The sequence below is a fragment of the Carassius auratus genome, chromosome 44 (genome assembly GCF_003368295.1).
Source record: "Carassius auratus strain Wakin chromosome 44, ASM336829v1, whole genome shotgun sequence".
In the NCBI taxonomy this organism is placed as follows: domain Eukaryota; kingdom Metazoa; phylum Chordata; class Actinopteri; order Cypriniformes; family Cyprinidae; genus Carassius; species Carassius auratus.
This window is the reverse complement of record NC_039286.1, coordinates 7449290-7463607: the sequence shown is the minus strand read 5'-3', so window position 1 is coordinate 7463607 and position 14318 is coordinate 7449290. Positions and strand designations below refer to the sequence as shown.

Sequence of the window (14318 nt, the reverse complement as noted above, 5' to 3'; positions counted from 1 at the left end):
TTTCTGCAGAGTATGGTGAGTTCTGTTTTTACACAGAAGTGGGGTGGTTGAATAGGGGTAAAGTACTTCACCGCTTTATTTCCTTGCTGAGTGAAGTTAAAGTTTTTATGGAAACAAGGGAGGAAGACACCAATTTGTTGTCTGACGCTGGGTGGCTGCTTGACCTGGGATTCTTGGCTGATGTAACATGAGAAACTGAATCAGCTCAATCTTCAGTTACAAGGTAAAGGCAAATCCTTATGTGAAATGATCAATGCTGTGAAGGCTTTTAAAGCAAAAGGGTCATTTTACATTCATCAACTGAATAACAACAGATTGCAATTCACTTCTGTGTTAAAGATTTTAGAAAGCTACCAGGGCCGTGCAGAGACCTTTGGAGGGGCAGGTGCTCAAAGTATAAAAGGGGCACATGGAACAAGGCTTTAAATAGCGTGCTTCAAAATAGCAATACAGCAATATATTGTGATGCATTCCTTGCCGATTTGCATATCGATAAGGATGATTAATGTATTGATATGGCAGCAAATGCTGTGATGCAGTTTTGAAAAAGAAAAATATTAGAAGAGACAATTTTAAGTTTAAAAGTAAAAAAAGAAAAATTATTTCCACCTAATAATAACTCTGGGATTAGAAACTGAAATGTCTCAAATTGTCCCAACCTGATGGCTTTTTCTTCTCTGTTCTACAGAATAATTAAGAACAGCTGTTATAGTAAAAACTATATTTTCCTCTTTAACCAGCCTCTGTATACTGGCTTGCTTACCTGCTCTTTCTGTCACTTGTGCGTCTACATTTGCCTCTTTTTCTTCCTCTATCTCCATCTCCTCATCTGATCTATTACTTTCCAGTCTCTGTCCATCTAGGAACAAGGCACAATCTACTATTTCATCATCAATCTATTATTTTAACCATCACTACTATTCTTGCACCTAATCAATAAGTCCACTTTAAATATTGATACAAAACAATAAACAACTGAGTCATGCTATGAAAGCACTGTATAACTTATATAGGCTTATGTTTTATTTATTTTTCCTTTTTATTCAAAACAATTCCAAACACGCTTATATCAGGAAATATCTCGATTCTCAAACGTGTAAGTAAACGCGTTTTGCACCTTTATAGATTGTTATTTGATCAATAAATGGAAAGTGTAATCTATTAACTACACATAAAACGCCGACTTTTTGCTTAAGTGCCATATCATGCCATAAAATATTTTTAATACGACTGAATTTGTATTTAATGTAATTTTTAATAACAATATTGTAAATTACTTATTTTAACACTTTCATGTTACAGAGAGTAAAGAACATTTACATTATCAAATAACATTTTCATTCAGTCTAGCCAGAGTTCAGGCACTCTCAAAAACTACCATTACAATCACTGAAGCACTTTACATTACATTATGCACATCAGGATTTTTTTTTAGTTTTTTTTTCTCTCTCTCTCTCTGAAGAAAGAATTTGCTAAATATTTCCATAATTCAGTCAGCGAGCAAGTGAACAAAAACACCGCGTTTCACGATGACTCTTCTGCACGTCTCCGATTGGCCATTGCATTCGCGCAACAGAACCGTTGATTGTCATGAAGCGTTGTACGAACGTCTCTGGCTCAGCGCCAGCCAGCGCACACGGATTTGAATTTAGCAGCTGATGCTGTGCACTGAACGATCTAATCACAACAGTGTGATTATATCAAATATATAAAAAATATTAATCTGCTGTTTTTTTTTTTTTTTTTTTTTTTGGTCGTTTGGAAGCTGTATTTAAAATCAACTTGGCTCAGAAATCTTTGGGCATGACGCCTCTGCCCTCAATGCAGGTGAAACGTTTCTCCCTCAAACAGCACGCTAACGTTACTCTACACTAGTGATGTGTCGTTCGTGAACGAATCGTTCTTTTTGAACGAATCTTTTAGGTGAACGAATCGTTCTCGTTCACGTAATCCACTGACTCATATTTCTCGTTCAGTGAAGTTCCTCCCTCCACAGCAGCGCGGCGCTATAAGCAGCGCATGCGCAGCTCAGTGAACCGAGTATTTCATCCTGTCAAAGAATTACTCAACCTCGAGCCAATAGCCTTCGAGTATGAGATGTGACAGAGTATTTGATTTGTTGAATGTAGTGAACGAATACGCCCTTCAATGAACGAGTTTCATATGAGTCTGAACTAGATCTAGAGATCTTATTGTTTGTGAACGAAATGACTGAACTGGTACCCATGTCGTTCGTGAATGAGTTGAATGAGCTGATACATATCGTTCGTGAATGAAATGACTGAACTGGCACACATGTCGTTCGTGCACGAGTTGAATGATACATCTCGTTCGTGAATGAAATGACTGACCTGATGGTCAGGGTATATTCTGGCAAACAGTTTACCAATCACGTTTCTCAATCGGCAAAGCACATGTCGTTCGTGCACGAGTTGAATGATTTAGTAAATCTCGTTCGTGAATGAAATGACTGAACTGGCACACATGTCATTCGTGAACGAGCTGAATGAACGGATACATGTCGTTCGTGAATGAAATGAACTGGTACATAGCTTATCTCGTTCGTGAACGAAATGAATGAGAGTAAACCGGGTCAGTCTGCCATTTAGCATGTCAATCTCGCAAAAATGCAAAGCGCAGTTATAGGTACTGTACTGTGCACATACGCTTGTTTTGATATTTAGCAACTCCACGTTTAATCCACGATTGATGAATGTGAATATATAATATACAAACTGTCTGACCAAACAATTAAAATGCTATTTAGGCAAGAAAACCTTGTGCTTTGTTCATCTGAACAACTTAATTAGACTTTATATATTGAATGCGATTATACACACATTTTAATAAAGCCAGATCAGTTTTTGCAACAAGTGAATACGTTCGTTGACTTAAGACATAACAACATACACTTTTTTTTGCCATCTGCTGTCTTATTTTGTGTAATACGAAGAAATGGTCACTGAACGAATCAGTGAACGATTCTGAACGAATCATTTTGGTGAACGAACTGAAAATGAACGAATCACTAGAAAGAATCATAATTTCCACCACTACTCTACACTACAGGCTACACACCGCAATATAAAGAACATATCTGCATTTTCTCACATCACTGTCGTTCTTGTAAAATAATAAGTAAATAAATATAAAAATAACTTCGTTGAGAATGAAACACCACTTACCAGCTTCCGCGGTGTTGAAAATATCCTCTGACAATTAAAAAATGCGCGTGCGGCGTGACAAATCGTCCAGGTCGGATGAAGAGGTCGTCGTCGTCAGGTCAAAGGTCATCATGTTGGTCATCTTATTGACGGCTAAATTATTATTCAAAATTTTACTAATATTTAGATTGGGCATGAGCAGGCATTCACAAAAGGAAACGTTATGACAAAAAAAATTGAGGAAATTTTGCTTTGACAAAAGGGCACTTTGGGCACCAAAGGGCAAAGGGGCAGGTGCTCAAGCGGTTCCGGTTTACCTAATTAATGCAGCCTAAAAATCCTTTAATGGATTTGGATATTAAAAGCATATTAGTATGTTATGTGTATACCAGGTTAAAGAGAGGGGTCTTTAATCTAGATTTAAACTGCAAGAGTGTGTCTGCCTCCCGAACAATGTTAGGTAGGTTATTCCAGAGTTTAGGCGCCAAATAGGAAAAGGATCTGCCGCCCGCAGTTGATTTTGATATTCTAGGTATTATCAAATTGCCTGATTTTTGAGAACGAAGCGGACGTAGAGGAGTACAATGTAAAAGGAGCTCATTCAAATACTGAGGTGCTAAACCATTCAGGGCTTTATAAGTAATAAGCAATATTTTAAAATCTATACGATGTTTGATAGGGAGCCAGTGCAGTGTGGACAGGACCGGGCTAATATGGTCATACTTCCTGGTTCTAGTAAGAACTCTTGCTGCTGCATTTTGGACTAGCTGTAGTTTGTTTACTAAGCGTGCAGAACAACCACCCAATAAAGCATTACAATAGTCTAACCTTGAAGTCATAAATGCATGGATTAACATTTTTGTTTTAGGGGAAGTCGTGGCCTAATGGTTAGAGGGTTGGACTCCCAATCGAAGGGTTGTGAGTTCTAGTCTTGGGCTGGACGGAATTGTGGGTGGGGGTAGTGCATGAACAGCTCTCTCTCCACCTTCAATTCCACGACTTAGGTGCCCTTGAGCAAGGCATTGAACCCCCAACTGCTCCCCGGGCGCCACAGCATAAATGGCTGCCCACTGCTCCGGGTGTGTGCTCACAGTGTGTGTGTGTGTGTTCACTGCTCTGTGTGTGTGCATTTCGGATGGGTTAAATGCAGAGCACAAATTCTGAGTATGGGTCACCATACATGGCTGAATGTCACTTTCACTTCACTTCACACTTCTGCATTTGACATTGAGAGCATAGGCCGTAATTTAGATATATTTTTGAGATGGAAAAATGCAGTTTTACAAATGCTAGAAACGTGGCTTTCGAAGGAAAGATTGCGATCAAGTAGCACACCTAGGTTCCTAACTGATGACGAAGAATTGACAGAGCAACCATCAAGTCTTAGACAGTGTTCTAAGTTATTACAAGCAGAGTTTTTAGGCCCTATAATTGACACCTCTGTTTTTTCTGAATTGTTGAGATGTTGAAAAACATCTCAAATCTTACAGCTATATCCATCAAACAGACTACAAACATAGGCCAGTTATTTGAAAGATTGCTTAAAAAGTTACTTCACTTATTTCCTTTAACGTTCTTGGCAAAATTAAAAAAGAGAATTTGACATCATTTTTTTTAAACAGAAGTTGGTGTTATTTACTTATCTATTTACAACAGATGTGAATAATTTGAAATAGTTTATCTGATTTTGCAACATATCCTCCACAAACACTTACACATTCATACAAGGTCAAAGAGCAACCCACATAAATATCAATGCACTCATCCTTGTTGATCTGGTTCACACACATTTACACCGAAGAAAGGCAGGTAAGGATCATGATATAACTATTTTCCCACCATCAGCGGAACACACAAAAAAATCAATCACTTGCAGGTCAAGCTGTTGTATTTTAGTGTCTCAGCAAAAAGACACTGCACTGATTGTATGGCATTTATTTATTTATGTATAAAATTATGACAAACATTTAATAATACAGAAAACAATCATAGGCTCAGTCTATCTGTTCTATTATATCATAGGTGAGGATGGCTGACCTTGTGATTTTGTTCCTCACACTTTTTCCTGGGCTATGCATTGCTGATTTGTCTGGTAAGTTTTGACTAATATAAGTAAAAATGCCTGAATTCAAGAAACAAAGAAGTTCAGTAGCTATTGATTATCATGTTATTAATTAATTTCAAATTATAGACTGAAATATAATTAGTGGTTATTTAAAACTTGTCTCTCTCTCTCTTTCTCTCTCTCTCCCTCTCTCTCTGTACTTTAGCATAGTAAAGTATATATTTATATACATATTTATGTTGAACAGGGAATCTCGCTCTTGGAGCTGCAGCTGTCCAGTCTTCCACATACGATTATTTAGGAGCTGCTCAAAATGGTATTGATGGCAATAGGCAGTCAAATTACTTTCTCGGGTCCTGCACGCACACTGCTGGAGGGAGCAATCCCTGGTGGAGAGTTGACTTGAAGAAAGCGCACAAGATAACCAGGGTTAGAATCACTAATCGAGGAGACTGTTGTGCAGAGAGGTTAATTGGTGCTCAGATCCGTATCGGCAACAGCCTGGCATATAATGGCAACAGCAATCAGCTGTAAGTGCTGTCTTGCATTCTCGCTCTCTACTTTAAGAATGTAAGAATAAATAAGAACAAATTACTTTGAATAAATTATTTGAATACAAACGACTTTGTCAGAAAAGTATTTCATTTGCTACATGCCTTTTTGATTGCTATGTAGCTCTCTGTTTATCTTTCTCTGTGTGTATCAGGGTTAGAATTATTGGATACATCCAACCTGGAGGCACACAAACATTTGATTTTACGCCTGTTAAGGGGAGATATGTCAACATTTTTCTACCTGGGCTGAATAAATACCTTACTCTGTGTGAAGTCGAGGTGTTTGCAGGTGAGAGACAAAGCGAGAGAGAGAAAGTGGTTTGTTTGTGCACATATGTTCTGTATGTATCAATATTAATGTGCCTTTCTGATTTCATTGGCAGATTAAGTGCAGCAAGATTAAGCTACACCTCAGTCAACTCATCCCTGAAGCAAAAAAAAAACAAAAAAAAAAACATGAGACAAGCATTTCTAAACGATACTATTATTGCACTTATTTCATTCTTCTACTTTTTAAATGCATATTTTATCCTTAAGAGCGGTTTCAATGCAACTTAAAAAAAAAGTTTTTAAAATGCCTTATTAAAATGTGCTGTAAGTGAAAAATTTGAGTTAATAAAGATGTTTTTACATGGGGCCAGTTGGATAAACTACCTAGACTAGTCTTAAAATGTTGTCATCTGTTGTTTTCTTAAAGACTGTTCAAAAGGATTTAAAGTCAATTACAAAACAGTAGATTTGCCCAATTTTAATCACAAAAGTAAAACTAAATGGCTCTTGGCTAACTGCTAGTTGGTCAAACTAGTCCTTAAGACACAGTCTTAATGGCTATGTTTATGCAACTGATCAATGGTTATAAGGGACTGGTGATTTAGAAAACTGTTATCAGTTATACTTTTGTTGGGCTGGTTGTTGCAGAATAATACCCTAAAAACATCTAATCTTTATTTGTCTTTGCTTTCTAAATGAATAATAAAGAATGGCTAAAGCATTGAATGTTGTTTTTCATTTGATGAGTCAAAATGGCCAATTTGTCAGTTTACAATGAAGATGAAGTATTTGTATGAAATGTACTCATGTAGCCGATTTATGAAATTGACAGTAGGGCTGGAGCTAACTATAATTTTGATAATTGATTAGCTGGCCAATTATTTTTTCAATTAATCTGATAAAAAGCCTCTTTTTTAATTGACAAAACACACTATTCCACATTCAGCCCAATGCTGTCCTTCAAACAGACATGCCAACCTAATGCTATGAAAACATACATATCTGTAGTCTATGCTATATATTTTGTGTAAAAGAGTAACAAAGTACAGTTTAAACAGACAAATGGACAAATGACAGTTTAATTCCCTATAAAAATGGAAATAATAATGAAGGCAGTAAAGAAAAACACAAACTCAGTTAAAGGGAACCTATTATGCATCCTTTTCACAAGATGTCAAATAAGTCTCTAATGTCCCCATTGTGTGTATGTCAAGTTTTAAATCAAAATACTTTATAGATAATTTTTTATAGCTTGTAAAAATTGCCACTTTTAGGGTACAAGTCAAACACATAATTTTTGTGTCTTCCCCTTTAATTGCAAATGAGCTGGTGCACTTGAGAAGACGGAGGAGCTTCTGGTGCAGCCTTTGCAAATAAACATTCCACTATTAGTCAGAGGTGTAAAACACTTGAGTAATTTTACTTGATTACTGTACTTAAGTATTATTTTGGGGGATTTGTACTTTACTCAAGTACAATTTAATCTGACTACTTGTTCTTTTACTTGATTACATTTCTGAAGATTTTTTTGGTAGCACTTTATTTTAAAGTCCTGTTCCTCATGTACATACTATGTACTTATTATAGTAATTACAATAACTATGTAATAACTAGGTACTAACCCTGAACCTACCCCTAAACCTAACTCTACCCCATGTAGTTACATTGTATTACCAGAACTTTCTTAGATAAATACACTGTAAATACACTATAAGTACATGTTAGTACACGTACTGTAAAATAAAGTGCAACCATTTTCTTTTTTTTACTTTTTACTCCTTACAATTTTATTTAATCTTGCAAAGTTCATTATATTTTTTTATTTTATATTATGCACAATAAATATGGTAAACAGAAGCTCAAACGTGTGCCTGATGTGAGAACTAATGATCATTGTTTTCATGCATCAAACACACACATTTCTACTTCAGTTATGACATTCATCAGGTAAATGTCTGGCTTCAAAAGTTCACCATCAAATCTGAGGAAGCATATTGAGGTAGCAAAGTTGTGCAATCCCCCCCAAAAAGCTGAATGTATAAAATTGAGTTCAAATAAAATCATTGATGATAATTTAAATACAATTAATATTTTTGTGGGATTTTTTTTTATTCAGTGTTACAAATAAAAAAAAAGTGTTTAAAGAAACACTATATGCTAAATAAATTGTAATTCATGTTTAGTGATGCTCTTACCAGGTGGTGGATAAGTTGTATTTACAAAGCCATTATATGAAACACGAATTAGAAATTAGGACAGTGAATATTTTTTAATCTTAATAATTGCATTCTTTTATTATTGATGAATGTAGTTAGTCATAAATAATTATTTATCAATATTTGCTAAGAAAAAAACTCTAAATGTCCCAAATAAACATTTAAAATATGAATTGTCTTTTTAGACGGTATGTTGAATGGACAACACAAATAAAGTCGCCTTTAAAAACTTTAAAATTAAAACTCTCCTCAATTCAACACATTCTTGTATTCGGTCTGGAATATATTTCTAGCCTCTCCATCACATCTTGCTCTTTAAAGGGATAGTTTACCCCAAAATGAAAATTCTCTCACCATTTACTGAACCTCAGATGTTTATGACTTTCTTTCTACACATGAACACAAGCAAAGATTTTAAGTCCATATAAAGCACTTTTTTTTGGTCCACTGTGTTTTATTTTAATTGTTGTTGTTGAACTAAATATACATGTTTGACCTGTGCCATTGCATTTTTTCATTCGCTCCCTTTGACCATTCTTCTGTATGTCTGTCGGAAAAAAAAGTACTTCTACTTTTTTAATACTTGAGTACAATTTAAAGTTGTACTTTTTATTACTTTTACTCAAGTATGTTTTTGACCAGATACTTGCACTTTTAGTTGAGTAAAATTTTTACTGATTACTTGTACTTTAGTAAGTTTTTAATAGTACTTTTTACACCTCTGCTATTAGTGTTGCGGCTGCCCAGGGAGCAGTTGGGGATTTGGTGCCTTGCTCAAGGGCACCTCAGCATGGTATTGCTGACCCGAGACTAGAACCCAGAACCTTAAGGTTAGGAGTCAAACTCTCTAACCACTAGGCCACAACTTCCCCCAACACACAAAGTTTAAAAGTCATCTGATTGTACTGTGCATAGAAAATGCACTTTATGAATTACACAGATGGGAGCACGGGGTAAAAAAAAATATATCATGGTACCATCGCATGCTATTACAATTTTTATAAGCCCAACTTGTGATTATGAGCTAGACTAATTCCAGCGGTTGACTTCACATTGCTTTTATATGCAATTTTAACTCCCACTTCATTCATTTTCATTTTCACTATTCACGATCATTCTTGTAGCAGGTGAAGGCAGCATCAGTTAAAACAGACAGACAATGGTAGCTTAGGCAACATTAGCCTTAGAAGCTGCAAAGACGGTCTTTCATAAAGGCAATTTGGAAAACTAACACATGATACTTACTTCTGGAGGTGTAGCTGGATCACAAACAGTTGGCACTGCTCCATCCTTTAAAAGCAGTCTGGTGTAAATGATTCACGCAAACATAAACAAATTTCGGTAGAATTTTGTTTTCTTCTTCAAAAACAAATTTAATCCAGCTCGTTTTCAAGAGCTCAGATTTTGAGAGAAAGGAGAGAGCTCTGTGGATTCATACATCCAGCTACCGAACACCTTAAGTGTTTGGGAGACATTCTCATCAGTGCAGCAATGGCGGACTGTGTTCAACTTGCTGTGATTGATCGTAAAACTGAAGATCGAGTGATTCCTTTTGAGTGTGCAGCAGCCCCACTGCGAGCTTAGAGGAGAATATATCCTTGCGCTAGGGTGGCAATTCCTTCACTTCAAATATTTAAAATCTCAATTTTGGTCATTTAAATATCAGCATAATATCAAGCAAATACCTAGATAGGCATCGGAATGAGTTTCTCCGATGGACGAAGTGAGAAGCCATAAAGCATTAAGAGGAATGTCTAGTTATAGTGAGGAAGCCATTTAGATGGATGTAGTGAGAATGCCACACGACGCAACAGGGGAAGACCGCAGAATTGGCCATGAGCAACGAAGCTTAAATAAGCTATAGATAGGAAACAGTGATAAAAATTAGGAGTATACGGTATTACACCACCACCAACAGTTGCTAATAGATTACCTTGAGAACTTGAAATTATTTGCTGAGCCTTTGAGATTGTTTGTGATTCAGGTCTTAATAAGATGGTCATCTTCTGCTTTTGAATCTTACATAAGACCGTCTTATGTAAGATTCAAAAGCAGAAGATGACCATCTGCCCAGTAGCTTGATCGCTGAAGTTGCTTGTAGCTTGATCTGCCCCAATCTTAAAAGAATGCCCCATGTATAGGAGAGGTGACAGATTACAGTTTACTACACTAATATCTAAGTGAGAACCGAACCATGATAAATCACAAGAAGAATCTAAGTGCTTTGACTCAGACGTAAATTCCCCATAAAACCGTAGAAAGCCATTAGATAAATAGCTTCTAAGAAAACGTTAATGTTATTAGAAAATTGACCATTACGCAGGAATAAAAGTAGATGAAAATCTAAAATAAAAGTGTAAAACCGAAAAATAATGGGTAAGCGTTGTCGTGAGATTTTACTGACGATTTGGCTATACCTTTAAGAAACAAATGTATAGAGGGAACAGTGAAAATGCTTGGATATTCAGGGTTATAATATCTCGCAAAGAATTGAATGTCTGCAAGCAGTTTACGGATGGAGCAAATTTTTAAATTCCATTTTTTTTAGTTGTATGTTATTAACGCACAGTTGTAATTAGAATAGGAAAAATGGTTATCCTAAATTAGAGACAAAACGTCATGAATAGGGAATAAGCAGACGTGTAAACTTTGAGCATAGAAGGGCTAAGGCAGAACCTGAAGCTAATTTTGGAAAATCGTTCGGCCAGGTATTAGCAAACCATTGCCCCTGAAAAATTCCCCCAAAAACCTATAGAAGGGGCAGCTTATGTAAAAAAAGTTCCAAATCATTAGACGATTCTGGGGCATCATTAGCAGTTCTACACAATAGATCATGACATACTCATAGATCGATTACAAAACTATAAGGGTATTCAAGAGCAGGCTCTAAGATGGTTTAGATCCTACTTGTCCGATCGCTACCATTTTGTTTATTTAAATGGGGAGTCATCTCATTTATCACCAGTAAAATATGGAGTGCCAAAAGGATCTGTCCTAGGTCCTCTTCTATTTTCAATATACATGTTGCCTCTTGGTAATATTATTAGAAAATACAGGATTAGTTTTCACTGTTATGCTGATGATACTCAACTATATATATATATATATACATATGTTTGCAACTAGACAGATGTACTTATTTCCTCCACATTCGAGGATGCTGATCTGCGTTTGGATGATTGTTAATATTTGCTGTGCGTTTTTCTCCCAAAAACAAAATAAACATATCAAAAACTGACAGCGGTGAGAAGGCAGCAGTTTAAAATGCATCTGTTTAAAAAAGATGTGGATGTTTGGATGAGCTCTGTATTTCAGTACTCCAGCTGAGTCCAGTCACGTCACGTTTATTTATTTAGTACTTTAGTACTATAGATAGTCTAAAATCAAACAGCTTTTCGGTATTATTAAAGATGAAAAACCAGAGTCAGTGTCGCTTTCAGTTAGAATTACAACTTGATTTTCTGTTATAAAGCAGCTCCCCAGTGTGGATCTAGTTAATGATGAAGTCTTTTTATTAGTGGGGAAAAAACACCTTTTATTAAAGGTATAGTTTGGTTTGCAGTGATCGATGCTTGATTCAGCTCAGGACTGTTTTAATTATCATAACCCTATAAGGTATTTTAAGAGAGATGATGTTGTGAATATTAGATTATCCAAAAAATGAAATGTCTTATAACTTAACCTTTATTTTGTTTCTTATCCATATGACCCACAAAAATGTATTTAAGGTAATAAAATGATTATTGATTGTTGAATTAGAGAGTAACTTACTATGCAATCACATTATAATTCATGTTAATAGTGTTCATTGTCTGGTTGACTATGTCTTGTATACATTTTTCAGAGAATTCATGTCATTTGCACATAAACTGATGACCACTCATAAGCTACTACTAAATATTGTAGAAACTTAATTTTCTGTAAAGTTGCTTTGCAATGATTTTTATCATAAAAAGCACTATACAAATAAACTTGAATTGAATTGAATAAAGCAGAAGAGCCCAGAATTTAAAATCAGACAAACACCCTTCATCAATGTGAATCAAATTTGGCACAGAGTGAGCTAAAGTTAACGGATGCAAACAAAAGATCTGCCTTGAGGAATTATGCTCATAGCAACGTTTAAATGACCGAGCAAAGAAAGCATGTTGCGTTTAGTCACGGTACATAGAGATGAAAAATTTTCCAGAACCGATCTAATTCTGATGAGTTTTACATTAGGGAGAGAAGCTTGCATTTTGACTGTGTCGAGTAATATACCCAGGAATTTCAAAAGAAGTTTATTTGTCCCAGCGTTTTTTTCTCTAGAGAGGGAAACACCAACATCCTTGAAAACCTGTGTCAAGTACATGCTTTTGGGAAGAAGGAAAATCAATATGCAAAAAAATCAAGCAAGTGCAAAAAAAAATGGGAGCTTACAGACATTCAGCAGAATCCAACACAATCCTTCTGGAAGACAGCTAAACATTTTTGGACTACTCCGGTACCAAAAAAGTAAGTCTAACTAAAAGTAGAATTTTGAATTCCATTTGACACCGAAAAGAGCCCAATCAGAAGGATGAATTGAAATGATTTTGAAGGTGCTGGTAATGTTGGCTTTAGCTGAATCGTGCTATCTACAGAATCGTAGTGAAGTGAAAAGGGGTCTGAAGTAAGGCATTCGTTGACACCTGCAGTGACATTAGAGTGAGGAGAAGACATAAAAAAATTAACAGTTTTTTCCCTGAATATTTGCAAGTGGCGATTCCTATTGAATTATCTCAAAAAGTATTAAATGGAGGAGATGTGAGCAGACCGTTTACATACCCTTTATTAACTTCGTTCTCAAGCAAAGCCAAAACTACATCTGGTTCAGCGATAGAAGATTGTTAATTTTTTGCTACAAAAGAAGCAGAGGGGGGAGAGAACACCAACCCTTGGGATAATCCAGTAATTAAGAAATCAATGAAAGAAGGATCAGGGTGAGATGAGAGATAGGAAGAAAGTACAAGAATGTTAATGGGAGTAGAAGGGTGACCACTCAGAATTTTTTCTGAGAATAAGTCTTCGCTTTGTGAGGCTTGAAACGCCGTGGGCACACTGATTTCGTGTGAGGATCCTTACAGAGCCCACAGAGAATCACAAGATTGAATCCAGATGCTACGCCGAGTTGGAACAGGAGAGAGTGAATGAACTCTTCTGATGAATGTGCGCTGTCCGGGGAAAAGCGCGAGAGAGAAGGGGATTAATTCCATTCTCTCACTTTCTGAACACTCTTGTCTTATTGCCGTCACCCCAAGCGTAAAGTTTGTAAGTCGCCTCGGCATCTTTCTCGGCATTTTGAATGAATATATTTCCTTCCTCAGAAAGAGAGTGAGCCCAAAGTGCAACTTACTTATTTTCAAACACAGATATCATTGATACAACAATAGACAAAGGCCGCAAAGCGTTCTTCTTACCTGTTTCCTTGTGAGTCTGTGTAACATGCATCCATACATACCGGAAAACTCATTGTGTCCGCCTAAGAGGAGTAAACTGCTCTATATAAATAGATGACTTAGAACACAATAATCTCTTTCCGATGGGCAACAAATGATTCTTCCTGAAGGCATTAAAGTCTGATGAAATGGGACGCAGCACGCATATATGAGCATACGTGACATATGCTCAGAGCGGTGCTAAGCGCAATTGGCCAATAAATTGGTTTGATGGTATATGGACTTCAGAAATTCGTCACACTTGAGGTGTTCCCATAGCGATGATGTCATAGCACCATTGAAGTAAACCTATGAAAAGGCAAACTATTTTTTTTGCTCGAATTGATTCTTTCAGGTAGGATGTTTCAACAAACCGGTTCAAAAACTGATTCACCTGCTCTTTTACACAAACACATAATGTAGGCTACATAGACAAAATGTTATATCAATAATAATAATAATATAGAAACTTGTTAATCAACATATCAATTTTATAAACTACGAAAAGACATTAAACAAATGCTTAGTTCACAAGTTACTTAAACTTGATCCACATAATGTGAATCCAAAGCATAATTTGCAAGTGGGATGAC

At 36.1% G+C, this 14318-nt stretch overlaps 1 protein-coding gene across 2 annotated transcripts; it reads left to right on the top strand.

Annotated features, from left to right (window-relative positions):
• On the top strand, positions 1-6226 carry LOC113061986 (fucolectin-4-like). 2 transcript variants are annotated; one of them, XM_026231485.1, is made up of 6 exons: positions 1-15; positions 119-223; positions 5187-5256; positions 5477-5759; positions 5936-6072; positions 6167-6226. In XM_026231485.1, exons 3-6 carry the CDS (start codon positions 5193-5195, stop codon positions 6169-6171), a joined length of 489 nt encoding a protein of 162 aa, XP_026087270.1. In that variant the 5' UTR covers positions 1-15; positions 119-223; positions 5187-5192; the 3' UTR covers positions 6172-6226. The 2 variants fall into 2 exon arrangements, with proteins under 2 accessions (XP_026087270.1, XP_026087269.1); XM_026231484.1 differs by lacking the exons at positions 1-15; positions 119-223 and adding an exon at positions 4881-4973.
• Positions 6227-14318: the final 8092 nt, after the last annotated feature.

Excerpts from the sequence above, each read along its gene's own strand:
- LOC113061986 (XM_026231484.1), top strand. The coding sequence starts at position 4,920 with ATGCACTCATCCTTGTTGATCTGGTTCACACACATTTACACCGAAGAA. Across the intron at positions 5,257-5,476 it reads ATGCATTGCTGATTTGTCTG|GGAATCTCGCTCTTGGAGCT; the intron begins GTAAGTTTTGAC and ends TATGTTGAACAG. Across the intron at positions 5,760-5,935 it reads AATGGCAACAGCAATCAGCT|GGTTAGAATTATTGGATACA; the intron begins GTAAGTGCTGTC and ends TGTGTGTATCAG.